The sequence below is a fragment of the Pezoporus wallicus genome, unplaced genomic scaffold, assembly GCF_028554395.1.
Source record: "Pezoporus wallicus isolate ANWC-B61680 ecotype Strahan unplaced genomic scaffold, APGP_CSIRO_Pwel_v1 contig_8376, whole genome shotgun sequence".
In the NCBI taxonomy this organism is placed as follows: Eukaryota; Metazoa; Chordata; class Aves; order Psittaciformes; family Psittacidae; genus Pezoporus; species Pezoporus wallicus.
This window is the reverse complement of record NW_026641603.1, coordinates 606,278-631,856: the sequence shown is the minus strand read 5'-3', so window position 1 is coordinate 631,856 and position 25,579 is coordinate 606,278. Positions and strand designations below refer to the sequence as shown.

The window sequence follows — 25,579 nt, the reverse complement described above, 5'->3', positions numbered from 1 at the left end:
CAAGGCCCCATGTGACAGTGCACATGACCCGTGTGCACGTGCAAGGCCCCGTGCGTGTGTGTGCAAGGCCCCGTGTGACAGTGCACGGGACCCATGTGCGTGTGCAAGGCCCCGTATGTGTGCACAGCCCTGTCTGTGCGTGTGCAAGGCCCCGTGTGACAGCGCGTGTGACGTGTGCACGTGCAAGGCCCCGCATGTGCGTGCAAGGCCCCGTGTGACAGCGCACGGGACCCATGTGTGTGTGCAAGACCCTGTGTGACAGCGCACAGCACCCGTGTGTGCGTGTGCAAGGCTCCATGTGACAGCGCACGGGACCCATGTGCGTGTGCAAGGTCCCATGCGACAGCGCACAGCACCCGTGTGTGTATGTGCAAGGCCCCGTGTGACAGCGTGCGTGACCCGTGTGTGCATGCACGGCCCCATGTGTGCATGTGCAAGGCCCTGTGGGTGTGTGTGCACAGCCCCTATATGTGCATGTGCAAGGCCCCATGTGACAGCGTGCATGACCCATGTGTGCATGCACGGCCCCATGTGTGTGTGTGCAAGGCCCCATGTGACAGCGTGCATGACCCATGTGTGCATGCACGGCCCCATGTGTGTGTGTGCAAGGCCCCGTGTGACAGCGTGCATGATCCATGTGTACGTGTGCACGGCCCCATGTGTGCGTGTGCAAGGTCCCGTGTGTGTATGCACGTCTCCGTGTGTGTGTTTGCAAGGCCCTGTGTGACAGCGCGCAAGACCCATGTGTGCATGCATGGCCCCATGTGTGCGTGTGCAAGGCCCCGTGTGTGCGTGCACGGCCCCTGTGTGTGCGTGTGCAAGGCCCCGTGTGACAGTGCGCGTGACCCGTGTGTGCATGCATGTCCCCATGTGTGCGTGTGCAAGGCCCCATGTGACAGCGCACGGCCCCGCGTGACAGCGCACAGCACCCGTGTGTGTGTGCAAGGCCCCGTGTGACAGCGCACAGCACCCGTGTGTGTGTGCAAGGCCCCGTGTGACAGCGCGCGTGACCCATGTGTGCATGCACGGCCCCGTGTGACAGCGCACGGCCCCATGTGACAGCGCACAGCACCCGTGTGTGCGTGCGAGGCCCCTGTGTGATGGCTCCAGGCTGGTGCACAGCACCCGTGTGCGCGTGCAAGGCCCCGTGTGACAGCGCACAGCACCCGTGTGCGCGTGCAAGGCCCCTGTGTGATGGCTCCAGGCTGGTGCACAGCGCTCGGGTGCCTGTGCAAGGCCGGAGCCTGTGCGTGGCAGCGCAGCGTGCGCGCAGTTCACCAGCGCAATGGAACGAGCTCACGTGGCTGCTGGTGCGAGGTGTGCACGCAGGTGACAGTGTGGGCTGTGCACCGTGCCACCAGGTCACAGGGAAGGCGCTTGTGTTGCACGTGGGTCGCATGGCATTCCCGTGGGTTCCCAGTACACACGAGTGTGCCCGGCTCCACACGACTCCAAGGAGGAGCTTTCCTGGGATGGGGCATCCTGAATCCATGGCCTTGCACTGGGGAGCATCCCTGCGTGTGCCCCCATGCACCACCCATCAGTGCACGTCCTGCCCTGGTGCAAGAGGAGCAGCGGCGGGCAGGGAGTCCTTGGGTGGCAGCTGCACCCTACACCTATGGTGTAACCTGGTAGGAGCACTACGTGCTGCAGCTCATGGTGGTGGGGTGGGTGCGCTGAGCAGGAGCTGTGGCACCATCCTGCACCTCTGCACTGTGCTGAATGGCAGCGCTTTGCATCTCTGTAGGTGCCAAGTAGTGGTCCAGGGGCAAGCGATTCTGTTTTGCATGGCTTTAGGTGCCCAGCTGGGAGCCCAGTGATAAAATCAGGCCAGAGCTTGTTCCCTTGGTGCTAATTCCACTTAACTGGGGACATGGGGTTCAGGGACACCTGGGTGCCCTGCCTCCCTGCCCTGGGGTGCAGGCACTGCCACCCTCCTGCTGCTCAAGGAGCCCTGGAGCACTGGCCCCGTGTCCCGATGCATGGTGGGGCCCCAGCCCTAACGGGGCTTCCCAAAACGAGCTATGGCTTGCAAGCTGCAGTGGGTGATGCGGGAGTCCCACCCACTGTGGGCACGGGGGTCACCTTGCCCCACGCTGCACCTTGGCAAAGGGACAGTGAGTGCACCCCAACAAGCAGCGATGGCTCAGCACGTACCCACAGAGCACCAGGGACTCCTGTGGGGTGCACATGTGTGATCCCCCCTGAGAAATACCTGTCCCAAAGGCAGGGCCGTGACAAAGGTGGGTGCGGGACCCACGGAGTTGTGGTCATCGCATCACAGAATCATGGAATGGTTTGGGTTGGAAGGGACCTTAAAGCTCCTCCAGCTCCAACCCCTGCCACGGACAGGGACCCCTTCCACTGGAGCAGCTTGCTCCAAGCCCCTGTGTCCAACCTGGCCTTGAGCACTGTCAGGGATGGGGCAGCCACAGCTCCTCTGGGCACCCTGTGCCAGCGCCTCAGCACCCTCCCAGGGAAGAGCTTCTGCCTAAGAGCTCATCTCAGTCTCTCCCAGGCCTCCCTGTGGAAGGGGCAATGGAAGGGCTCCGATGTCTGATCACATCCCGGGGGCTGCGGGCAGCAAACCCACTGTGGAACCCGCACAGGGAGCTCCTGTCCCCATGGCATCACCAGCTGCAAACACCAGGGAGGCTGGGGGCCGCCTGCTCCGGAGCCAGGCTTCAGCCCATACCTCGGAGCGATCGCATCCGCTCTCCCCCTGCGCTGGGCTGCGGCTCCAGACCCAGGCATCTGCAAAGTGCTTCAGGCTCCTGCTCCCTCCGCCTTGGTGACGCACGGAGACGCCGATGTTTGAGCTGCGAGCTGCATCCCGGAGGCACCGTGTGCCAGAGCAGGAGGTTTCCAGGTGAGTTTGGTGCGTTATTGAGCACCTCTATTGACTTGGAGGTCCCTGCCTCCAAGCTGAGGCCCGGGGCCGTTCACTGGAGCCCTGCGATGTGTCCCTGCTCCTGTCCCCACGCACGTGGCTCCCTCCGAAACGCCTCCGAATCTGGGTCCGAACTCGGCCGCCTTCCTCTTTGCACCCTTTCCACCCCTTAAGTGTCCATCCATGCGGAAAGCTCCGTAGCTAGGAATGCTTTTCTAAAGAAAACACTAAAATCATCAAGTCAGCAGCGCTTAAACCGCTCTGACGGCCTCTTAAATAATCAATTCATCTTTAATTAGCTTACCACCAAAATTCCATTAAATTTAAATAAATAGACATGGCAGGAGTTCTCCGAGGCACAGCAGGCTCCGTTTAAAGAATTCTCTTTGAGTTCGTTAGGTTGCTCTTTAATCAGTTTGTCGTCCCAGTCCTTGTGTGGCCCAAGCAGGCTCCTGGGCTGCTAATGAAGAGCAGTTGAAGCTATGAGAGTTTCCCGGATGGATCCAGGCCGTGCCTGGCCATGTGGCTGCAGCGTGCGCACGGGTGCCAGCACTGATGTCCTTTGTTGGGCAGGTTGGGTTTGGAAGTCCTGCCCTCACCAGGGGAGCCTTTTTTCACCCATTTCTCTGAGTTTTCCACCTGGGAGAAGAGAGGGAAGTGAGCAGGGCAAGGCTTTGTCTCCTGCCAGCCCAATGAGCAAAACTGGTCCCCAGGAGATGGGAGCAACCCCCTGAGAGGTGGGGGCGGCTCTGTCCCCAGCTCTGAAGTTCTCATTTTTGGGGTCATTCAACCAGGGCAGTTCAGAGCTGAAGTCGGAGCCCTTCCTGCATCCCACCACTCCTGCATCCCACTGCTGCTCCCACAGAGCCCAGGGACCCTGGGGCAGGCAGCAAGTGGAGCAGGGATCCTGGCTCCTGTGGGTATGGGGGCACAGGGAAGTCAGCGGTGCATCCGGGGCATCTTACACAAGATATGCTCCGAGCTTGCCCTGCACAAGTCATGTGCAAAGGCACCTCCTGAGCTCATTCCCATGTTGTTGTTATTCCATTTGGAGCTGTGGGATCAGATCCCTGCAGCGGTGCATCAATTCGCTCATGAGTGATCAACAGTGCGAGTGCTTGGTGGGATGGGGGCCAGTGTCAAGGTGCACATTGGCTGCTCCAGAATCTCACCTTTCCAGCGCCCTCTCATCCCAAGTATTGACCCAATGGAGTTGACAAGAACACATCACATCACACAATGGGTTAATGCAAGTCTGTTCCCTTCACGTTAAACACTCCAGCTGGAGCCCCTGGAGCAGCCCGGCAGGATGCTGGTGGTCCATAGCCCCAGGGGATGTGGCCAGCTCCCTGCGGTGATGCCCCAGCCCTGTGAAGCCTCCTCTCATTGTGGTACCCACATCTTGCCCGTTTGTTTCTCCTTTGGGCTCTCCTGAGACACGGCTGCTGGTGCCCTTGGTGGGACGTGGTTTTTCCTTCTCTCCCCCTGGAGCCTGGAGCGTGGCCAAGCTCTGTTCACTGTTTCGTGGTAGGACCAATAAAACCCAGGCTCTGCAAATGGCTCCCGTTGCACAGCTCCTTTCCTGGAGCAGTTTTAACCCCAGCTGGAATCGCAGGTCTCAGTCCTTCAGCCTCCCCATGAAACAAGGACACCACAAACACGAGCCTGGCCCTGCAGAGCTCCCCTTCCCCTCCCTGTTCCATGGCTCACGTGCAGTTTTCTGAGCCCTGTTTTAATTTCCCAGGGTCAATCCCGCATCGCACCCAGGAGCTCCCTTCCACATGATGGAGCAGCATCTGTCCTCTCCATCTGTCCCAGCACCTCCGTGGGCCAAATCTCCCCAGGGATGCTCCGGCTGCAGTTGCCACAACAACAAAACGCTGCAACAGTTTCCTCTCGGGATGCAGCAGCAGCACTGACATCAACACCGGGGATGATGGCAAAAGGCAAAAGGTGCAGGATGAAGCCCTTTGTGGTTGTGAATGACCCCAGTCTGGTCCTGGAAACGGTTTTGAGCCCAGTTTGGGGGCTTTCTGCCCCATCCACACATGGCTGCTGGAGCCACCCTCACCCAGGGATGGGAGCACTGTCACTGGACATGAGGAGCCAGACACCCACATCCCCCAGAGAACAAGATGGAATGAGCCAGGGGGACTGTGACCCTGCTGCCTGCTCAGCCCCACTGAGCCAGACCCAAACCCCACCGCAGTTAACACTGGAACAAGCCCACACTGATCCCACCTCCAGCGTGGGTGCGCGGTGCCCTGCAGAGCTCTTCCCCTCATGCGATGGCTCCAGCGCTTGCCCCTGGTGTCCCCACTGCTGGGCCATGGGGCACCCGCTGCTGTGCCCGTGGGTGCTGTGGCTGCCTCGGCACAGGGGTGCTCGGGGTGATGCTGTTCACTTCAGTAGGGGACAAAGGCACTGGAGGGCTGGGGACAAGGGGACCACGCCAGCTGCACGTGCTCTGCAGGGCAGGAGCAGGCGAAAGCAGCCACAGCGCCTGAATGGGCCCCTTGTCCCCGCAGCCCTGGCTGGCCCCGTGCCTGCTGCGTGCTTGGCCCCCGGTGACACCGCCTGCCCTTGCATCACAGCTCAGCCGGCACCAACACACAGCACCCATCCCCAAACATGGGGCACCCATCCCCAAACATGGGGCACCCATCCCCAAACATGGGGCACCCATCCCCAAACATGGGCACCCATCCCCAAACATGGGCACTCATCCCCAAACATGGGGCACCCGTCCCCAAACATGGGGCACCCGTCCCCAAACATGGGGCACCCATCCCCAAACATGGGCACTCATCCCCAAACATGGGCACTCGTCCCCAAACATGGGGCACCCGTCCCCAAACATGGGGCACCCGTCCTCAAACATGGGGCACCCATCACACCCACCCCAACACGGGGCATCCATCCCCAAACATGGGCACCCATCATCCCCACCCCAACATGGGGCATCCCTCCCCAGACATGAAGCACCCATCCCCAAACATGGGCACCCATCCCCAAACACAAGGCACCCATCCCCAAACATGGGGCACCCATCACACCCACCCAAACATGGGGCACCCGTCCCCAAACATGGGGCACCCAATATGGGGCATCCATTCCCAAACATGGGGCACCCATCCCCAAACACGGGGCACCCATCCGAAACATGGGGCACCCATCACACCCACCCCAACATGGGGCATCCATTCCCAAACATGGGGCACCCATCACACCCACCCCAACATGGAGCATCCATTCCCAAACATGGGGCACCCATCACCCAAACATGGGGCACCCATCCCCAAACATGGGGCACCCATCCTCAAACATGGGGCACCCATCCGAAACAAGGGGCACCCATCACACCCACCCCAACACGGGGCACCCATCCCCAAACATGGGCACCCATCACCCAAACATGGGCATCCATCCCCAAACATGGGGCACCCATCACCCAAACATGGGCATCCATCCCCAAACATGGGCACCCATCACCCAAACGCGGGTCACTCCCTGTCCCTGACACGGGGCACCACACATGGGTGCGTGTCCCCCCCTCCGCCGCATCCCCCCCGGCTCTCCCGGGCCACCGGCGCCATCTCGCGGGCAGGGGCGGGCAGGGACGGGCAGTGGGAAGGAAGCGACGGAGCAGCACGAGCACCCCAACAGGGGCATCCCAGAATGGTCACCTGGGGACAGGGCACCCTCATGTATAGGCACCTGGCACATCAATCCATCATGGGCATCCTACCAAGGACACCCCAACATGGGGCACCTCAATATGGACACCCCAGCATGGGGCACATCAATGTGGGCACCCCAGCATGGGGCACCTCAATATGGACACCCCAGCATGAGGCACATCAATATGGACACCCCAGCATGAGGCACATCAATATGGACACCCCAGCATGGGGCACCTCAATATGGACACCCCAGCATGAGGCACATCAATATGGACACCCCAGCATGGGGCACCTCAATATGGACACCCCAGCATGAGGCACATCAATATGGACACCCCAACATGGGGCACCCCATCAAAGTCCCCTGAACACAGGCACACTGTCACAGGCATCCTGTTCAGAGCATCTCATCATGGGCAACCCCAACCCCTGTAGGGGTACCCCAGCATGGTCACACTAGTACACACACTACCACGAGCACCCCAACAGGGGCACCCATCACCCCAGCTCAGTGTCCTGGGTTCAGCAGCAGCAGTCATTTTTTCTCCTTCTTGGTAGCTGGTGCAGTGCTGTGTTTTGACTTTCAGCCTGGGAACAGAGCTGATAACAAGGATGTTTTGGTTTGGCCAAGGACTTTGTGAGCCTCATGCTCTGCCAGGGAGGAGGGGAAGCCAGGAGGAAGCAGAGACAGGACACCTGACCCAAACTGACCAAAGAGGTATTCCATACCACAGCACGTCATGCCCAGGAGGTAACTGGGAGTTAGCCAGAAGGGCTGGGAGACTGCAGGGTTGGAGGAGGTATCGGTCGGAGCTTGGTCGGGCTGGGGGGGCCGAGTTATCGGTCAGCGGGTGGTGAGGTGTTGTATTCTGTTCCCTTGTTATTTCCTTTATCATTATTATCATTGGTGGTAGCAGCAGTGATTTGTGTTATACCTTAGTTACTAAACTGTTCTTATCTCAACCCGTGGGAGTTGCATTCTTTTCGATTCTCCTCTCCGTCCCTCCGGGAGTAGGAGGAGGGAAAGAAGGGGGGAAGTGATTGAACGAGTTACCTGACTGGGTTTAAACCACGACACTCAGACACCCATCACCCTGCTTGTGCCTGGGATGTGCCATAGGGCAGCCCCTGCCCTTGGCTGGGCTCCCAGTGAACCCTGCCTGTGTTTGCCCCTCTCGGTTGGGTTTGGGGATGTGGAGCTACATGGCCCTGGGACAGCTCCAGCACCACGGTCCTGAGGTCACCCTATGCTGCAGCAGCTGCTGAGCCCAGCCTGAGTTCAGCAGAAAATCCTATTTTTGCCCTTTTGGAGGCTGAAAACCACCAATTCCACGTTTCTTTCCCCCAGTTCAGTTTACCCCAAACCAGCCATTAACGTAACAAGAGCCAAAGCTCATTGAACCTCATAGGGATGGAGTGCGGGCAGCGGAACCCATGGAGCACTCCGAGCACTGGGACAGGAGAGCGCTGGAAAACAGCAAGAACAGAGGTGCTGCCTGTGGAAAACCAGGATCAAGCCCTGCAGGTGCAGCGCAGCTCCATCGCGGATATGATGCTCAGGCTTGTGCCCTCCCACCGACAAACACCGAGGCTCAGCAGCCCATCCTGAGCAATCCCAAGGCACAGCATCCCTTAAGGATGCAGCTGGGAGTGGGAAAGTTCCTTCCCGGGAAAGCTGCCTGCAAACCTGCCGCAGCACAAACAGGAGGTGGCGTTGGTTGTTCAAACAGATCCGAGCTGCAACAGCCGGGAGAGGCAGAGATGGGGAATTCGACGGGCTTTAGATATTACCTACGGCAACGATTAGGGTTAGCGCCATGCTCTTTATCTGCCTTCCAGGGGAACCTGCTCCAAGATGTTGCCAGGCACAGAGGTGACACTGACTGCTCTGTAATTCCCCGGGTCATCCATTTTCCCCTTCTTGAAAATGGGGGTTGTATTTCCCTTTTTCCAGTCCTCGGGAACTTCACCTGACTGCCAGGATTTCTCCAATATTATGGCCAGTGGCTTCGCAACTTCATCCGCCCGCTCCTTCAGGACCCATGGATGGATCTGTGCACGTTCAGGTTTTAAAGATGGTCTCAAACCAGTTCCTCTCCTACAGTGGGCCCAAGGTCTTCATTCTCACAGTCCCTGCATCTGCCTTCCAAGGCTTGGGTGCTGTGGTCAGAGCCTTTTCCAGTGAAGACCGAGGCAAAGAAGTCATTCAGAACCTCAGCCTTCTCCAACTCCTGTGTAGCCAGTTCTCCGGAGAGCTTCCTGAGGGGGCCCATGCTGTCCCTAGCCAGTTTTTATTTGCTATGTGCCTGTAGAATCCCTTCCTGTTATCCTTAACATCCCTAGCCAAGTGTAATTCTAACTGGGCCTCAGCTTTCCTAACCTGGTCCCTAGCTTCCCAGACAGCATCCCTGTACTCTTCCCAGGCCGCCTGTCCTTGCTTCCACTTTTTATAAGCCTCTTTTTCCATTTAAATTTTCCTCAGCAGCTCCTTATCCATCTCCCAGCCTGGGCTGCCATGCATGGTGTGATGTCCTATGATGGTGGGACAATGTGATGGTGGGACAATGTGATGGTGGGACAGTGTGATGGTGGGACAGTGTGATGGTGGGACAATGTGATGGTGGGACAGTGTGACGGTGGGACAGTGTGATGGTGGGACAATGTGATGGTGGGACAGTGTGACGGTGGGACAGTGTGACGGTGGGACAGTGTGACGGTGGGACAGTGTGATGGCGTGACAGTGTGATGGTGGGACAGTGTGATGGTGGGACAATGGGATGGTGGGACAGTGTGATGGCATCACTGTGTGTGGGCCTGGGCTCTAATGGACCTGCTGAAATGGTCCGGGTTAAACCAGGGCTTTTCACAAGCTCATCCTCTCCCCATGTGTCCAACGCTCTCATGATCCCTGATCGGTGTCTGCGCAGGGGGTGACGTTCCACTGCAGATGGGTGGTTCCTCGGAACAGGAGGGAGACAAGAAAATGTCGTGGAGCTGCTTTCCCACCCCACCTTCATCTCCAGAGCTGGATTCCAGCATCTGGGAAAGCAGAGGAATAAACAGAAAGGACCTCGCAAACAAAAAGGAGACGTGACATTGCCAAGATCTCCTTGGGCTCTTTGAGCTGCTGCACAGCGGGTGGAAGGAAAAGGATTTCTGTTTGCTTCCAGTGGTTTTCCCCCTTTGTTCTCGTCTTCAGACTCTGACTTCCAGCTTGTTTTTGTTGGACCCTGGCAGAAGAACAGAGCCCATGGGTTTGTTTTTGTTTTATTCAGGAATAGCCACACACATCAGCCTCTACGCATTGGGTTTCCCTTCTTAAGGGAAAAAGTCAAAGGGTTACAGTTATGTTCATAGGAGTCCTCATGGTACAGATAACGTCATAGAATCCCAGCCTGGTTTGGGTTGGAAGGGACCTTAAAGCTCCTCCAGCTCCAACCCCTGCCACGGGCAGGGACCCCTTCCACTGGAGCAGCTTGCTCCAAGCCCCTGTGTCCAACCTGGCCTTGAGCACTGCCAGGGATGGGGCAGCCACAGCTTCTCTGGGCACCCTGTGCCAGCGCCTCAGCACCCTCCCAGGGAAGAGCTTCTGCCTAAGAGCTCATCTCAGTCTCCCCTCGGGCAGGTTCAAGCCATTCCCCTTGTCCTGTCCCTACATCTCTTGTCCCAAGCCCCTCTCCAGGTTTCCTGCAGCCCCTTCAGGCACTGGAGCTGCTCTCAGGTCTCCCCTTCAGGAGCCTTCTCTTCTCCAGGCTGCCCCAGCCCAGCGCCCTGCTCTCACCCGGCTCTCGCTGGAGCAGGAGCCGCGGCGGCTCCCGTCCCTATTCCCGGCTGGGCCCGGCCCCTCAGCTCCGAGCGCAGGCCCCGCGGCCCGGCCCCGCCGCCGCCGCCATGGCGCTGAAGATGGTGAAGGGCAGCATCGACCGCATGTTTGATAAGAACCTGCAGGACCTGGTGCGAGGGATCCGCAATCACAAGGAGGACGAGGTGAGCGGGCCCGGCTCCATCCCCCCCCACCGCGGACCGGCTGCCGGCTTCGCTCGGCGGGTCCTGCCCTGGCCGGCTCCCCTTTGGCTCCGGCCTGGGCTGCCCGCCTCATCCCTGCGCGCTGGCTGTGGGCTCCTGCCCCTTCGGGGCGGTAGGCGCCGTGGGAGCCGTTCTCCCCGCGGAGGAGGCTGTGCCAGGCCCAGCAGCAGCCGCTGTCTCGGCCATGCCGGAAAGGGAATGATGGTGTGGGGAAAGTGGAAGCAGGAATCAAAAGGAGGAAGAGGACGCTGGGGTGTGGGCCCAAAGGGAGAGTCTGTGGTGGAAAAGAAAGCGTTAGGGAAGGAGGGAGTTGAAAAGGAGGGTGAGGGAGGGTCGTGCTTGGTACTCGCTTTCCTATTGAGTGTGTTACAGTGGTGTTAGGATCTGTGAGGTATATCTGTATAACTCAAAGGAATTCCTTCCAGTATCACTACAGTCAGGTACTGAAGTCAGCTGTGTCCTTCATTCAGGAAGGCTGAGTTCAGTCATAATTCAGCGTTGTGATTATTCATCTTGTATACCTTGTGTCTAAAATGTGTTCTCCTTGTTTGAAAGCTCATGTAGGCAGAAAGCAACTGGATGTGTTGGCCAGTTACTGCCTCTTGTATTAGAGGCATGTGACCAGGAAATTAGTATAGGTGGAATAATTAGGCGTCAAGAACATGTTATGTGAGACTTGTGGCACTGAAGTGTCACTTGTTAATTGGGAAGTAACAGTCACTAATCATAACGGCATCATTTACGTTCATCTTTGTAGCCTTAGAAGCTTGCTTATGAGTGGTTTAAGAGTCACACTTTGCTAGGGTGAGTTGCTGTGGAGTTGGTGACAGGCTCAAACCCTAAAAACGTTTGTGGACGATGATGTCTCTTCATGGAAGTACAATGTCCAAATGGTGTCAGCTGTTAAAAGCATCTGAAATAGTTGTAAATGTGTAACTAAATTAAACCACTTAATTTGGAAAACTGTGATCTCCATCACTGATGCTGCTGGGCTGAAGCACAAAGCACAGCTTCCAAAACCCCAATGATGTTCAAATGACTTTTAGGCCTCTTTAATGAGCAACACGTTGTCCTCTGTTAAGGAAACTTACATGTTTATTACATTATCTTCAACTTACATTAAGTTTATGGGTGTTGATTTGGTGGCAGGGGAAGACAGTGCTACTGTGAAACATGCGGTGCCCTACAAAATGTGGGAGAATACACGGGGAGGTGGAAATGGCATGTTCATGTGAACGCTTAATGTCTTATACTCAAAGCTGGACCAGGTGAACAGTGTTTCTACAGAGCCCTTCCCCATAGCATGCTTAGGCCCAGTTTGTGTGTCCTGCTGCTTTTAGTAAATATGCTTTATTCTTTTGTGCATAGGACTGAAAATGTTTCGTCAGCTATCAGCCCTCTGAGCATCCCCCTGATGAAGGTCCAGGCTGGTCCAGGCCTTCGTGGCACTGCTCCTCTTGGAGGAGGGTTGAATGTACTGTTCTCATTCCTAATGTAATTTTGTTCTGCATAGCTCCCTTTCCAGGACTTCAGAAAGAGCACAAGTGCTGTTACCCAGTCAGGATGAGCAAGTTCCTGTGCAGCATAAGCCATGCCAAGTTTGTTCTCAGTTTCTGACAAGAAATAGTTAAAATGTGCTGGCTTTGATCCCCTTTGGAGATAGGAAAAAATACTCCTCAGGCTATTTAGTAGAGCTCTGTGTATTTGAAGGAAGTTGTTATACCGGTAGGCAAGCTCCCTAGGACACAGTGAGGGCAAAGCAAATGTGTTACCTCTTGCTGCAAGAGGCTGGTGTAAATTACAACAGTTGGACTGTAGCATGACAGTATTTTAAACGATGGTAGCTCTTTAGTTTGAAACGGAAGCTGTGAGATTTTAAAGCACGTAACTATCGGGATAGATCCTTTCTATATCCTTGTGTGTACAGCAGAAATTAAAACCTGAACTTCAGGATGTGTTTGGCTCATCAGTAGATGTTGCAGTGAGGAGATGTTCAAGAATCCTTCAAAGAGTTTGCTAAATCACATAGAGTGACTGCAGACAGCGTGGGACTGTGCCTTTTTCTAGCTCAGCTAGCTGAAGAGGGCTCCAGACCTGCTGTTAAGGTGCTGGGTGTTGATTCAGTGCTTCCCAGTCAGTGGTCATGGACATTTACTGATTTTTCAAGGGATATTATGAAATTGGAATGGTGTTCTAGAGGAAGTAGCTGCAAAAATTCTTCCTTATTTTCCTGCAGTGCTTCCGTTGTTCATTGTATTTATTACGTGTTGCTCTAATCCTGCAGTTGGTCAACATTTGGGGGGCTCAGGATGAGTGTTTAAGCTTCAGACAGCCGTTCTGTCCTATTCAGAAGAGCAAATTTGTTTAAAGCAATCAGCAGCATGCTTTAGCGGTGAGGATACTGGCTGTTGGTCTCAGCTCAGCAGCGGTACTGTATGAGAGAGGTGTCTCTGGAAAGGGTGTTGTTAAAATGACATGGAAAGAAATGAAGGCATGATCATTGCTTTGACTTCTGATTTAGTTATCCAGAATGTTAATTTCTGTTGTATATGTTGGTTCTTGTTTGGAATTCATTCATGTGGATGTTCTGCCATCGCTTTTTTCCCCCTCCTCTTTCTGGGCAGTCTCTCCTGGTAGACAGAAGACAGTAAGACTTATTCCTTTCCCAATTCCTGCTCAGGTAGCATCACAAACCAGTGTAGCTGCTATTTCACTGGCACATCAAGGATGTGTGTGCAGTGCAGGATGTGCCAAGTGGTTGTCACCCATTGGGTTTCTCAATACAGCTTTTTGACAGACCTGCTGGGTATATGTTCACCCTGAATTGTTGGGACTCTTACGTGCACACCCCAAGGCTGGTTGTGAAGTGAATGGAGCACCACAGCTCTGAGTGTCCTCCTCAGCTCACTGAGAACTGAGGGGCTATAGGAGGCTGCCTGGCACTCTAGTTCACATTCTTCTTCCAGAGTGCTTAATTACCTGTTGGAGACCACTTGGCTTTTAGTTTCTGCACTGTATCCAAAGCTGACCCATTTATTTTGAGTTTAAAACACTGAAACTGAAATTCTGGCCTTCTGTAGTGTGGGAGGTAAGGACAGGAGCTGGTTAACACAATCACTTTCCTGTGCAGACATACTCTGTCCGTTTTCCAGTCTTCTGGGGAAAATTGGAGCTGCCTCATCCTTCTGCGAAGTAAATACTAGTGTGGAAGGAATGAGGTAGCACACCAGCGTTAGCTCTTTTCCTGGTTTGACGTGTCATGTTTACTTTCCAGCACTCTGTACAGATGCTTTAATCCCTGTGGTGCTTCCCAGTGCCAATTCAAAGTTTGAGGGAGAGCCAAACCTGCAAGGAAGACGTGATCCTATTAGGTTCTCCCCTGACCTTCACTTCTCCTATCTCATTCTCTCTCTTTCATTTGGAACATGAATCCTTTTGCTAATGAAACTGGTAAGCCTTTTACCTGTTATGAGGTGGGTTTGTACTCTATGGCATAACTTTTCCCCACTTTGGAGCTACTTTTTATGGATCTGCTACACAGGAGGGGAATGGCTTGTACCATAGGCTGTTAGAAGTATAATGGATTTTTTTTCCAAGATATTCCAAACTGAGAAATGATTTCTATTTAGAGATGTTCTCCTGAATGTGAAGTAAAGGAAGGGGTAATCCTTTGATGTTACTTGGCTCTTTCATTTGCAGTTAAGAAGTTTGTTGTTCCCAACAAGGAAGCTGCTGTCAGATGCTGTGGTGAGAGGTTCCTTCAGAAAACTGACATGATAAAATACAGAAACAGAGATGTTAAATGAGTGGTGCTTTGTCCTGTTCAGATCCGCTGTGTTTCAAGTGTCTTTGATTTACTGGAGGACACTTAAGGAGGAAGAAGGGGTTAAACATCCTGTGCGAAATGTCTGTGCTCTTCTCATAACTTGAGAAAATTGCCTCCCTCTTCAGCCAGAGAATGTGCTGGTGTGTGCCACAGGATTAGCCCTTCATGCTTTTGGTAATCAATACTCTCAGGAAAAAGGGCATTAAAAAGTCCACATCTTCTTGTGTGAAGTGTTTGGTGGTAAGTATCTCATGCCTGCTTTGCGTTTAAGTTGCTTTGTGCAGAAGCAAGGTAGAGTAACAAAAAGAGCAGTCGGTGTTTCTGGTTTGGAAAAAATAAGGATTACTTTCAGTTACTAGTATCATGCTAAATAAGAGGCATGTTGCATGTCCATGCTGTGAAATATGGCTTTCACTGCCCAGAGACTGGTCTTACCAAATTGGTACTGCTACTGCTGAACCCAGGACAGCAGCGTGTCCTCGCTTCTTAGCAGCTGTTACCTCAGGACAGTGCACTCGTCTTGCTGAAAACACTTTTCCCCTAAAGAAGTGCTGCTGTGCTCCACGGCACACATTCCAGCTACTTCTCTGAGCTGTTTTCAGATGAAATGATGACATAAGGAGTTTTGAGGAATCTTTTAAGGTCACAAAAGTCTTTTGGGTACAGCCTGTCATGATATGAGGCTAAAGACCATCTAATGCCATGGCCTTCTGAGGGTTTGGCCTCGAGCCGCTGTTGCAGTATTGGTATCTAATGGTAAAGGACATGGAATGAAACGTAATAAGGGAATTTTGAGGAATGCTAAAAAGCTTATTGGTGCCCAAGAGTGAAAATCCAGCCCAACTGATAAGCAGCGTGGGGCTCATTGATGAGAGACAGCTCTTTAAGCCGCTGCTGCTTGATCAGTTACTGCTTGTCATATGTGTGTTAATATCTTTGAAGGGAGCTCATTATTCCACCCACTTTCAAGTGGCTCTGGAGTTGCTATTGTTAATTCTTTGAGCGTGTGAATCACTGCAAAAGGCAAAGTCAGATATAGAAACAATACACAAGGAGGGTTGGATAAGGACCTCACACCAGTGGGTAGAAAAGCAGAATAGTACTGGCCTCCAAGGTAGCAGGGACAGTGTCCCTGCCTTACCTGCTGTGTCACAGAAAATGAAGGGCCTGGAGCCATGAGCATGAGCCAAGACGTGGGCATTTTCTTGTATGATTAGAAGCAGATTGCAGCTGCGGCTTTGCATTAGTGCTGCCTTTCATTAGCTTCTTGCTTTCTCCTGTGTTAAACATTACTTAATTGGCTGTGTCACAAGTGGGGCTAATGCTTTGTTCCCAGTCTGAATTGTTTTGTAGCTGCATTTTCTGAGGGTTTGAAGGGCTCCAGACGGATTGCTTTCTCTCATGGGTAAGGCAGGTCTGGGGGGAGAGGAAGAGCTTTCTGGTACCTCCTCCTAAGAAATGGAGTGCCCATTCACTGCACCTTTTGTGAGGCTGGTGGAAGAACAGCCAGAAAAATCAAAGTAGAACAAAGATACTGATGACCTTTCTGTTCTGTGGTCATCTTCAGAGAGCTGTTTGATGCTTTTTGATGCTGGTCTTTGTCCCAGGTCGAAGCATGTAAAATAGGGTTTTGTGTGATTTCCCCTAATGTTGTCGGTGTCCACAAAAGTGACTGAAAAAACCTTTTCCTCTGTGATGTAGGTTAGTGAATATGTCTGGTGTACAAAGAGTACCTTTAGGCTTCTCACTTAAAAGTGTTCTTTGCACCAGAAATGGGAAATGCTACCAATGTGAAGAGCAGTGAGGGAAGCATTGAAGGACATACATCAGAAAGACCGAGTCATGAGACAAGTTACAAAGAAGCATTTGTGTTCCTTAGGTTATTAAAAAGCCTGATCATTCATGCTGAAAAATGAAATGCTTTGTTACCTAAAAGGGAGTCTGCTTAAATCCAGGTGGCAGGAAGCATAAAGATGTTTGACTGAAAGATGCAGAAAGTAACATGGTTAGAGGTAGTGTTGGGAGCTCGTAAAAGGTGGTTGAGTGCTTTTAAATAAGAAGCATATGTTCAAGAAACCTGAAATACTTCTGAGTCCTGTTGAATCCTGACATGTAACTGGGCATGAAAACATGTTTGGTTCATACCAGTTACCTCCCCAGTCACTTACTGTGGGCTCATCAAACGGAGTCTGGAGACCTCGTAGTTGAGTGCTAGGTTTTATATTACCTGTTCCTTTATTATTATTATTCTTTCTTTTATGAGGTAGATGTTCAAACCTGTCAGCTTTCACTGAGATGTGTGCGGTGAAGGTGTGTAAAGGGAAGTAGGCATCAGTGTGGATATGCTGAAGATTTCTTTCAGTGGGCTCAGTTCCTCTTGGCAAATTCAGGATTCATAAACTCCTATCACCTCCAGTTATCACAGTGTGAGTAAGCTTCAGCTTTGAGAAATGCAAGTTTGGTTAGAGTGAGAAGTATGATTATACAGCAGGGAGTAGGTGAACAAATTTATCCTAATTACACCAAGATTTGGTACTGAATTTAAGAAGTCAGTGATGACCATGAAACAGCTCTTTCTTTGTTGTCCTTCCTACCTTTCCATAACTGACAAGAGCTCGTAGCTTTGTGTAAATGAGGGGTGCATCATTGAAATGTTTTCAGTGGTATGTTTTGGCACGGTATTCATAGGTTGTCAAGCATCTTCTTTTGGGATGTTTCCCTCTGAACTATAGTTCCAGTCAGCTGAGTCTTGGAAACAACAGCTTCTTGAGTTCCTTAGAAGGATGTGACTATTTCCTTACACATGCAGCGAAACCGCATGCTTGTAACAGAGTCTGCCTTTATCAAAGCCTGGGACTCGGCACAGAAATATGCCTGGAACTGAGAAATTGAAAAATCATGGAATCCCAGCCTGGTTTGGGTTGGAAGGGACCTTAAAGCTCCTCCAGCTCCAACCCCTGCCACGGGCAGGGACCCCTTCCACTGGAGCAGCTTGCTCCAAGCCCCTGTGTCCAACCTGGCCTTGAACACTGCCAGGGATGGGGCAGCCACAGCTTCTCTGGGCACCCTGTGCCAGCGCCTCAGCAGCCTCACAGGGAAGAGCTGCTGCCTAAGGTCTAATCTAAATTACCTGGTATCTACTGTAAAAGTACTTGCAGAGCTTTTTGCATAGTAATAGTAAAATGAATTTGAGTACATCTTGTGTTTGCAGGGATGTGACACGTCTTTCTGGTCTTAAAAGTTGTCTGCTCAGAGATCATTTAGATAGCACAAGCCCCTGAGGATTGTTTAATTGCCATGCAATTAAATTAACAAATACTGTGATCACAGTGGAGTATTTATATTCAGGAACTGATCAGACTGGAGATACTAAAGGCCATCTGTAGACCCTTGCTGATGATACTTGCTTGCTGGGTTCTGCTGGACTCTTTGGGGTTTGCTACCTAATACCCACTTTTTTGCTGCGTAGCTGTGCTGTGGCTTCCAGCATAGGTGCTTTGTGTGAGTATTTCAGCTCTTTGGGGTCCTGTGGAGTCTCCTGCAGTGCCTTACGGTGCTGTGGTGGTTTGTTTGGGGCTAGTTTGTATCTGATCTGAAACTGGAAGGTGCACGCTCCTTGCATTGCATCTCTGTGAATTGTTAAAATGAGGTTCAGAGGTGTTCATAGGCTTATAGGCAGCATCAGACTGAGTTCCTGTTGGTATCTGTAACTTCAGGGAACAGTCAGAAAAGAAAGTGTACATTGATTTTCCACATTCCTTCAGCAGTGTCATTTGGTGAGAGGAGTCTCCTTTGGCTTGGATGGGGCAGTGGGTAATGAATCATGGTTCTGATAAATAATACAGGTGAAGACTGTATTATTTATATATATATTTATATATATATTTATATATATATCGCTGCAAATGAAGTGGCAATAGTTTACCTTCATGCCTCCAGTGTTTATTTCTGATGAGAACAGTGCATTAGTCTGGGATCTTAAGCCTACCTACAAAATGAGTGACTAAATCCCTGGAAAGCTGGGTTTGGTACCCAGGCAAGCAGAGACACATTAAAACATCTATAGCAGTGCTGTTTCTCAACAGCTGAGTGAAAGACATGCTTGGCCTTTTCATAATGCCTTTCAAGTTGTAACGTTTTCTGGGTTCCTTATTGTATCTGACTACCCTCTGCACCCTTTTATTTTGGCTGCTGCAAACCTGCTGAAATGAATGCTGTGCAGTTTCTCAGTCCCTGCTTATACCCTGTTACATGCTTACCTGCTTCACTTGCTTTATGGTTTTAGTTAAGGTGGTTGGGAGATCACTACAGTGTGGGAGTACGTGCTGTGCAATTCTCTTTCTATCCAGTCATGGGGTACCCTTAACAAAGGATCCTGTTACCTTAAATAGCCCTTTCTATGGTATTTAAATAATATTTTTAGATATGTATGACAGAAGTTACCAGCTCCTATGCTTTTCTCTAACACTGTCCGAGGAAAGCAGCATGTTTTTGCTCGTGTTAAGAGCAAACAGTGCATTTATGCTCTTAATTGTTACTTCAGTTGACTTACAATGTGCTGACATGGCATGATGCTGGTGTTCCAGGTACTGAAGTCAATTCTAGGTGTACAAATTCTATTGGACTAGGTCAGTGGCATTTGTTGATGTGAAGTACTGCTTTTGGAGGTGGGGGTTGATAGAAGCCTGGCAAGAGAGACGGATTTCTTTCCATCCTCCTTCCTAAGTTAGGAGGTGGCAGCTGATCTGTGCTGCGCTTGTAACAGGATCTTATGCTTGAAGCACAAACCCCCACAAGGTGTCTGTGGTGTAAGTGCCTATTGCATTGAGCATTTCTTGAGATTCTTTGGAAAAAAAGAAAGGAAAAGAAGGGAAGGGCAGTTGCTGGAACACTTCACTTGGAACAGTGGCATCTTACCCATGTGAGATCCATCATGTGCTTGTGCTCAACGTGATTTCATGGAGCTTGGCTCAGTCCAACAAAAATGATAAATCCTACATTGCTTAAAACAAATGTCATATTTTGTGCTTATTTCAGTTATTTGTATTTATGTTCTACTTATTCCAAACCTTTTCTGGTTTAGAATGGGGTAGTTACACATTTATATCAGATCATATCTTGCTCCTTGTGGTGTTCACTGTTGGTCATCCTTAATACGCTATATTTAACCCTGAAAGTGCAAGAGAAATAGGGACTAATGTTCACTGACACTTTGCTGTCTTATCTGGGTGGGGAGTTCTTTGTAGTTGCAGTAAGTGACAGGTTTGAATCTCAAATCAAGAGCAGCCCATTCCATAAATTGTGACCCACTTTTCCCTTCTTCTGTTTCAAAGGATTGTGACTTTGATTTGTGATGCCTTCCTTCTTATTTCAGCTACTCGCACTCACTCGATTGCACATAGTTTCTAGGCGAGGTCTTGGAATTCTTGAGGAATTTGGACTTATTTTAAGAATTAGCCTGTGTATTTTGTTAATGGACATAACATGCATACTGTACTGCTTGGTGGAACCATTAAGAAATGACACTTCTGACTTTGTGCTGTATTCCCAGTTTGCTTTGTTATCAGTGCTCGCATCTGCATGGGTTTAGCTACACTGCTCCGAGTGTGTTCCTGTCATCTTCCTTCTTCTGCAGAGTATGTGAGAGAAAACAAACACCCAAGTGTTTCATCAAGGAGCCTTTTCCCCTGTGTTGGGAACGGCTCCTTTCCCACTTGGCAGCCTCTCAGGAATAAAAGAGCTCCTCTCAGCAATTCCCATGTTATCATATTGCCCTTCAGCTTCTGACTACAGTCTCACAGCTTTGCCTGCACTGCCATCCTGTTGAGGAGGGTCTTCATCCCTCTAATGGCTCTGCTGCTTCTGGCTGCCCTGGGAGTGAAAGGCTGCCCTAAGGGTGGCCTTGCTTGCTCAGAGCAGTCTGCCTGGGGGATGTCCAGAGGTCTGTGAATATTGTGACTGGCCAAAACCTAGGAGCAGTGGAGTAGGCTCCTGGCAGGACTTCAGATAACACTGTCAGAATTAATGAGGAATTGGTAGTTAAGAAATATACTGATGGTCTTTTCCAGCATAGTTGATTCTGTAACAAATAATGTGAGCATAACTGAACTGTGAAGTATTTTCCTTTTGCATTCCTTTCTTCATGGGATCTCAAAAGCATTTAAGGAAGAACTGAGCCAGTTATATACTGGGAAATATTTATTTTTAATTACCACACGAAGAAATAGCTGTATTTGAAGGATTTATGCAATAACTATTAGTAAATCAATGCTGGGAAACTACAAGATACTCATGTTTTGTTCTGTTTCAGTATTTAAATGGTTTTGGTTTGGTTTCTGTCCAAATACTGAGTGACTTGCTGAGTGACTGCCATGTCTTGTTCATCAAGTGAAGTGGTTGTTCTTCCGTTCAGTGTCCAGTCTGGCTCTGGTGAGCAGCTTGCAGGCTGCAGCATGGGGTGAAAACGCTTCGGTGCAGCCCATGTCCAGGGCTTTGCAGAGGTCAGTGATGCCACAGGGAAGAACTTCACCAAAGATCCACACACACCTACTTGTTTCCTTCGTATTTATGTAGATGGTTAATGTAGCAGTGAATCTGGTTGGGGTGGTTGGGTTTCAGATTTCAGTGTTAGATTAAATAGATCAGTTTTCTTCATATTGCTCATTCATGGCAGTGCTACTCTAGAGAGATTAACAAAAAGTTAATACCTGCTGATCCTTTAAAGCTTTCTATATATAGCAGAGTCTTTCATTCCTTGTAGCCTTTTAGGCTTTGAAGTACAGCTGCTTTGGAAGGACTTCTTTCTGCTCTTCAAAATCCCTGGAACAGGTTGCCCAAAGAAGTGGTTAATGCTTCATCCCTGGCAGTGTTCAAGGCTGGGTTGGACACAGGGGCTTGGAGCAAGCTGCTCCAGTGGAAGGGGTCCCTGCCCGTGACAGGGGTTGGAGCTGGAGGAGCTTTAAGGTCCTTTCCAAACCAGACCACTCTGGGATTCTGTGTCAGGCTCACTGGTAGGGAAGGGTTTGCCTGCAGGCTGCTGGGGGCAATGAGTGTGGCTGCTGACTCAGAGCCTGTGTTCAGCTGTGCTGGACTGGGTGTTACTGAACTTTCTGTTTTCTGGGGGTTTATGGTTTGGGGTTTTTTTCTCATCCTGGTCACACAGTGTTTTACATTCAACTTCTAAGGGGTCACCAGGAAACTTAAGCTAATATTATACAGTTTGAGAATAGATACTATGGGAAATGATAATTATGCTTTCTGGTTATGGACATAAAGAACCTGCTTGTTAGTGTTCGGCACTGCGAACCAGTGCTGACCTTGCTGACCAAGATGTGGCAACAAGATACAGTGGGGAAGGATTTGGTGACACTGTTCCAGCGTGCTCCTCTGTGGCCATAAAATATTCAAGGCAAGGTACAGTGTATTTGTAGATCAGTTGCATGTTGTATACATCGTTCGTTCAGTGTCTATGAGTCTGATTGTTATGGGGTATGTCTGCAGTGCCATCCAAATACAGTGTGCCCCCAAAAAAAGTGTATCTTGTAGAGTGTATTTTCATCAGTCACCTTAAATTTGTGGGCTATTAATAGTGTTTGACATAGTTTTTATTCTAGACTCACAGTGATCTCTGTCTTCCCATTGAGGGGAGTGACCAGTGTGTGTTCCAGGGATGGTGGAACTTAGGGTTTTGTTCAGACCCCATAGTACATGATGGAACAAATCTTTGGAAATTGACTTGTGGACTCAACAGTGTAATTCTGATGGAGACAGGAAACCATTGAAGAAATATCTCAGCGTGCTTTTGTTTTTGTAATAGAACTGTGATGTTTCTTGGTAATGAGTTTCATCAGTCAATAGTGTGTGTGAGATCCGGCACTTTGCACATGATGAGTTCTGCTGCTTCTCCCCACAAACATGCTGCAAGTCTCTAAAACTGGTAAATGAGCACAAATTTTTGTTTGTTTTTCCTCAGGCAAAATACATCTCCCAGTGCATCGATGAGATCAAGCAGGAGCTCAAGCAGGATAACATTGCAGTGAAAGCAAATGCAGTCTGCAAGCTTACATACGTAAGTGCCTGTCTGGGGGTTGCTGTGATCCCATCTTTGGTTTTGTATTGCTGACTGGGAGCCAGTCTCTGGTCTGGATGCCTGCTCTTCTCAGACTGGTGCAGGTGAAGATGCTCCCACATGTGCCTGACAGCAGAGGCTGCGCATTCCCATCCTTCATTGTGCTGGCACTAGGATTGGTGCAGTTGTATTTTGTTGAGTTAGCTCAAGAAGCTGCTCTGGTTTAAAACTAACCAAATTTTCAGAAGTTGTTTTCAGCTGGATTGTTTCTTATCAAATAGTTGCCTGAGCTCTTGGAACTGGTTGTTTCTCTTTATGCCATCCTTTGTCCAGGAGAAGAAAACTGTTAAAGAATTACTTTTGTGCTTCTGTTCTGGGTTTTAGTTAAAAGAAAACAATCCTGGAAAGAACCCTTTTCCCCTGATGTTCGTATCACTGTGTAACCAGGAATTAATGCAAACTGCTTAAATCTTGTGTCTGGAACATCAAGGCTTGTTTCCCTTACTGTGAGTGGTGTAGACTGTAACATTCCACATGAGCTTGAGAAATCTTGTAGTGTTATTTTTGGACTCATGTTACATCTTCACTTTTGTGAGGTGTCTTGACCTATTTTCTTGACTCTCTTATTTCAGAAGGCTGTTATCTTTGTTTCTCTGCTCACAGTTACAGATGCTGGGCTACGACATCAGTTGGGCTGCTTTCAACATCATTGAAGTCATGAGTGCATCAAAGTTTACATTCAAAGTGAGTTCGCTGTGTAGCTACAGCTGTACCAGCCAAGCTGTGTTTGAATGCGTTAGGATGTCATCTTTTGGTTTGCTTTCTTCAGTATGGAAGGGAAGCAACTGGCTTTGTTTCTAGTACGTAGGTAATACTTGCCCTGCTTGGCTAGGCTTTTTCTGCCAGATGTCTGGCAATACCTATATATCTTTCATGAAGAAATGGGGTATTTTTATGTGAAGGCCCCCTAAGATTCCTTATAGCAGGCGTATTCTATTTTGGAAGAGCTTTATAATGTTTCTTGAAGAGTTTTGTTCATGCTTTGTGTTGCAGACCTTTTTTACCAAACAGGGTGGAATGTTACTGTCTAAGGAATAGTTTCCAGTTGAGCTTTAGTGCCTGAAAGTCAGGAGTGAACACAGACAAAATAAATGTAATGTTCTCCATTCCTTCTACTGGCAATCCTAGCTTATTTCTACATCTTTGGAGTCATTGAATCTCTGTCTTGTAACAAAGTAGAATCATAGAATTGTTAGGGTTGGAAAGGACCTTAAGATCATCTAGTTCCAACCCCCCCTGCCGTGGGCAGGGACACCTTATGCTAAATCATATCACCCAAGGCCTCGTCCAGCCTGGCCTTGAACACTGCCAAGGATGGAGTAGAGAAGGTAAAGCTAGTTTTATTATCCTTAAGATAGATGTATTATGCCTGGAGATGTTGCCTGTCTGAGCTTATTCTTTCCTGATATAAATCCCCTTTTCTAGAGAGCCTTGTCATGCCTCTTCTGTTATGCAAACCTCCTGCTAATTGTTCATCTTTTTATTACTGGTTTTGAAGCTGCCAGTTGTTCATCTAAACATTGTCTAAACTGACTTTACAGATGTTGCTTTTCCTCTTTGCCTTTTGCAGCGCATCGGTTACCTCGCGGCCTCTCAGTGCTTTCATGAAGGGACTGATGTCATCATGTTGACTACGAATCAGATCCGAAAGGTGAGCTTTTTACTTCAGTCCTTATTTTTGCCTTGCATTGACTCCCTGGTTGTGTTTTCACATCTGTAATTTCTCTTCTAGGAATATAAAGGTGTTTGAGTAGAATTCTGTTCACTTGAGTTAAATCTGCTCTTATTCCATAAGCTGAAGGGTTAATGAAACGGCTTCAAAGCTCTCCATAGACTTGTGCTGTCTCACACCAGCTCTCTGTTCATTCAACACAATGACAATGAGAACTTTTGGTGCTATTATCAAGCTCTTAGGCAGCTCTTAAAAGAATGTAGTGGATCAGAAAAATTCCTTAAATAAAATGAACAGTCATCTTGCTCCACAGATTTTCTGTCTGTGAGGGTCTGTTTTCTTCTGGTAATAAGCTTTTGATACTTCTGGTGTAATTGTCTGTAGAAGTCAAGAGTGTATGTAAAGTTGTATTCTGTATTCGTGTACCCAAGTGTGTTATATTCATTCTCATAGAGCTTTGTGACTTGGATTCTTCCTGAGTTATTGGGTTGCAGCATTCTTTTTTCCTGCGCTTCAGATTACAGATCTATTTTCAAAGCTCTTAAGTTTAATTTTCTAAAGTATCACCACTTTAAAACTTGACTGATCCAGTACAAGGTGTGCTTGTATTTTTACCATCTAGGTAGTTAGAATATCTTACACTTGCTTAAAAAAGATCAGTAGGGTGTCATCCTGTATCTTTCCTAAATAACTGGTGCTTTTGCCTTTATCTTTTAAGCCATTCTGCTCTGAAAAGTGCATATCTTTAATGATGTCCGACCATTTTCTTTATTGTGGAGACTATTATACTGAATTTCAGTCACTTACTGGGCTACTCCTTCCTTTTGTGCCTTGCGTTTTTACTTAAAAGCATCTTTATGCTTTTTCAAGTTTCATTGGTCTAGCAACTTTGTATTTTAAGGGCTTATCAGGTCTCAAAATCTGTTAAAGCTGGAATGAACTGCAGTTTTGTTGCTCCTGAAGAAGCAGATTTCATTATTCTTACAGTAGGGTCTGATTTCCTACCACCTGCAAGAGGTTTTATAATAGGGTGCAAATGGCAGAGAATCCTGAAGGCCTGACCCTGCATAACTTTCCTAAAGCAGCCTCCATGTACACACGAACCTGGGTTGATACTTGAACACAGTCAGATATGAACATTAATATTGTTAAGAGCCTGAAGCTTAGAAATACCTGAAACACAATGTAGGAGTATGCAGGGTACAAATAAGCCCAAGGAGACTTGACCAGTGAAATGTATCTCCCACCCAGCTTCTGTTGCACCTTTATGGATGGTGCTGCCAGCAGCTTGGAAGGGAAGTAATCATCATTTCTCTAATAGATGAAGCTATTCACTCACTGTGAAGTGTTCAAC

General features: G+C 49.6%; 2 protein-coding genes across 3 annotated transcripts in view; one reads left to right on the top strand and one right to left on the bottom strand.

Annotated features, from left to right (window-relative positions):
- Positions 1-25,579, bottom strand: part of SF3A2 (splicing factor 3a subunit 2) — a 160,226-nt gene that overhangs the window by 88,551 nt on the left and 46,096 nt on the right. The window contains exon 1 of one of the 2 annotated variants that reach the window (XM_057424516.1): positions 2,989-2,999. The exons of the other annotated variant lie outside the window; for it this stretch is intronic. The gene's annotated coding sequence lies outside the window, so the exon portion shown is untranslated. Of the gene's footprint in view, positions 1-2,988; positions 3,000-25,579 lie in introns of those variants that run through there. 2 annotated transcript variants of the gene reach the window in all.
- The window catches only part of AP3D1 (adaptor related protein complex 3 subunit delta 1), a 38,984-nt gene continuing 23,822 nt past the window's right edge, over positions 10,418-25,579 (top strand). The window contains exons 1-4 of the mRNA XM_057424525.1: positions 10,418-10,560; positions 22,398-22,493; positions 23,157-23,237; positions 24,124-24,204. Of these exons, the coding sequence (XP_057280508.1) occupies positions 10,465-10,560; positions 22,398-22,493; positions 23,157-23,237; positions 24,124-24,204 (354 nt within the window). The 5' untranslated portion in view covers positions 10,418-10,464. The remainder of the gene's footprint in view (positions 10,561-22,397; positions 22,494-23,156; positions 23,238-24,123; positions 24,205-25,579) is intronic.